At 64.6% G+C, this 1,947-nt stretch overlaps 1 protein-coding gene across 1 annotated transcript in view; it reads left to right on the top strand.

The window, feature by feature from the left end:
• Positions 1–1,172: 1,172 nt before the first annotated feature.
• The window catches only part of RAB18 (RAB18, member RAS oncogene family), a 27,642-nt gene continuing 26,867 nt past the window's right edge, over positions 1,173–1,947 (top strand). The window contains exon 1 of the mRNA XM_024223626.1: positions 1,173–1,304. Coding sequence (XP_024079394.1) covers positions 1,237–1,304 — 68 coding nt within the window. The 5' untranslated portion in view covers positions 1,173–1,236. The remainder of the gene's footprint in view (positions 1,305–1,947) is intronic.

The raw sequence follows: 1,947 nt of genomic DNA, 5'->3' as shown, positions 1-1,947 counted from the left end.
CAGGAGGGATGTGGGATGTGGCAGGGGGCTCAGGGCAGCAGGAGGGCTTCAGGCTCTGGCCCGGAGTTGCTTACCTAAAGCGGCTCCAGGGTGGCAGTGGCGCACACTGGGGCCAGGGCAGGCCACGGGAAGTAGCCCCGCGGGACGTGTGTTTGAGACCCCTGATTTAGCCAGTTGTCCCACTTTCCCATGTAGATTTGGTCACTGATAAGGATATGTCCACAGTACAGCTGTGATCATGCCCTCCCAGCATGGGTAGACACTGTTAACTCTGCTGAAGCTAGTGTAATGCCGACAACCAGGGTCTGTCGCCGGGCAGGATCAAACCTGGAATCTCTGGCGCTTAGTGCAGGAGCCTCTACCACATGAACTAAAAGCAGACTGGCTGTTAGCTAAGGCTGTAGAGCAGACTCATTTTATCTCTCTCTTTAAGTAGTCTTTGTGCCACTAGATGGGACAGGACACCACATCCAGAAGGTGTGTGGGTTACACTACCATGCTAGAAATAGCCCAGGGACATTAGGGCTCCATTGGTGGCTGGAGTCCAATCCCTCCCACCTCTTGGGTCTGAGTCAGGTGACTAGCCCGAGCTGCCACCCCGTCACAACGTCCATGCTGCTATTTTTGGCATGCTGGAGCGGTGCTAGTGCGAGTTTGTTTACGGGGGCGGGGAAGACTGATCCCGGCCGCAGCGCAGCCATACCCCCGGGCAGCCCCCAGGTGTGAGGGCTGAGCCCCCACCCGCAGCGCAGCCATACCCCCCGGGCAGCCCCCAGGGCGGGGGCTGATCCCGGCCGCAGCGCAGCCATACTCCCCGGGCAGCACCCAGGGCGGGGGCTGATCCCGGCCGCAGCGCAGCCATACCCCCCGGGCAGCCCCCAGGGCGGTGGCAGAGGAGCAGCAGCCAATGGCCCCAGTCTGCGCACGTGACGCAGCGCACGGGGCTGTTCGCTGAGGAACTGAGCGGGGCGCGCAGACAGGTCCGCGCGGTGACAGCACGTCACCGAACGCACCTGTCTGTGAGCGGCTAGACAACCGCCTTCTACAGCGCATGCGCCGCAGGGGAGGCTTCGGAAGTTCGGACTCGTAAGTGGAGGCGGGTCAAAGCGCATGCGTGGAGAGGCTGCAATAGAAAAGTGAAAAATAAAAAGGGCTGCGTGCGCATGCGCAGTCACGAGCGGATTAGACTAGCCTGCGCAAGGAGACGGGAGTTGGGGTCGGTCGGGCTCGCTCGGGATGGACGAGGACATACTGACCACGCTGAAGATCCTCATCATCGGCGAGAGCGGCGTCGGCAAGTCCAGGTGAGGCGGCGCCGCTCCCTCCGCGCGGCGCCGCTCCCTCCGCGCGGCGCCAGTCTCCCGGGCCGGCTGATCATGACTGGGCCCGGTGCCGTGCTGCCCGGCCCGGTGAGGCCTCCTGGTGTGGGACTGCCGGTCTCGGGCACCGCCTCGCGCCCCGGCCCTGTTGACAGCCAGCGGGGGAGCCCCCTCCTCAGGTCCGGCCCCTCCCCTCCAGCCCTGGTGACAGCCAACGCCCCCCCTCAGGTCCGGGCCCCCCCCCCCCTTGTTCACACCCAGCGGGAGGATCCGGGCCCCTCCCCTCCGGCCCTGGCGGTAGCCAGCGGCGCTCCCCACCCAGGTCCTGGCCCCTCAGACCCTGGTGACAGCCAGCGGCGTCCCCGTCCCACCTTCAGGTCCGGGCCCCTTTCCTCCGTCCCTGGTCACAGCTAGCAGGGGCCCTTCACGTCCTGGCCCTGGTCACAGCCTGCCCCCTGCCTCGGGTTTGGGACTCGATCCTCTGCCCCTCCTCATTTAGGGGCCTTCCATGCCTTGTCTGGGACGTTCCTCCTCACAGTCAGGCTATCTTCCCTCCTTCCTATCCTTGAGGGACCCTCTTACCTAGTTGTCTTAGTTTCTGTTCAGAAGCAGGCTCCCTCTTAGCCCC

This window comes from Terrapene carolina, unplaced genomic scaffold (genome assembly GCF_002925995.2).
Source record: "Terrapene carolina triunguis isolate 2854851 unplaced genomic scaffold, T_m_triunguis-2.0 Scaffold111, whole genome shotgun sequence".
NCBI classification, from domain to species: domain Eukaryota; kingdom Metazoa; phylum Chordata; order Testudines; family Emydidae; genus Terrapene; species Terrapene triunguis.
This window is presented reverse-complemented; position numbering and strand designations above follow the sequence as displayed.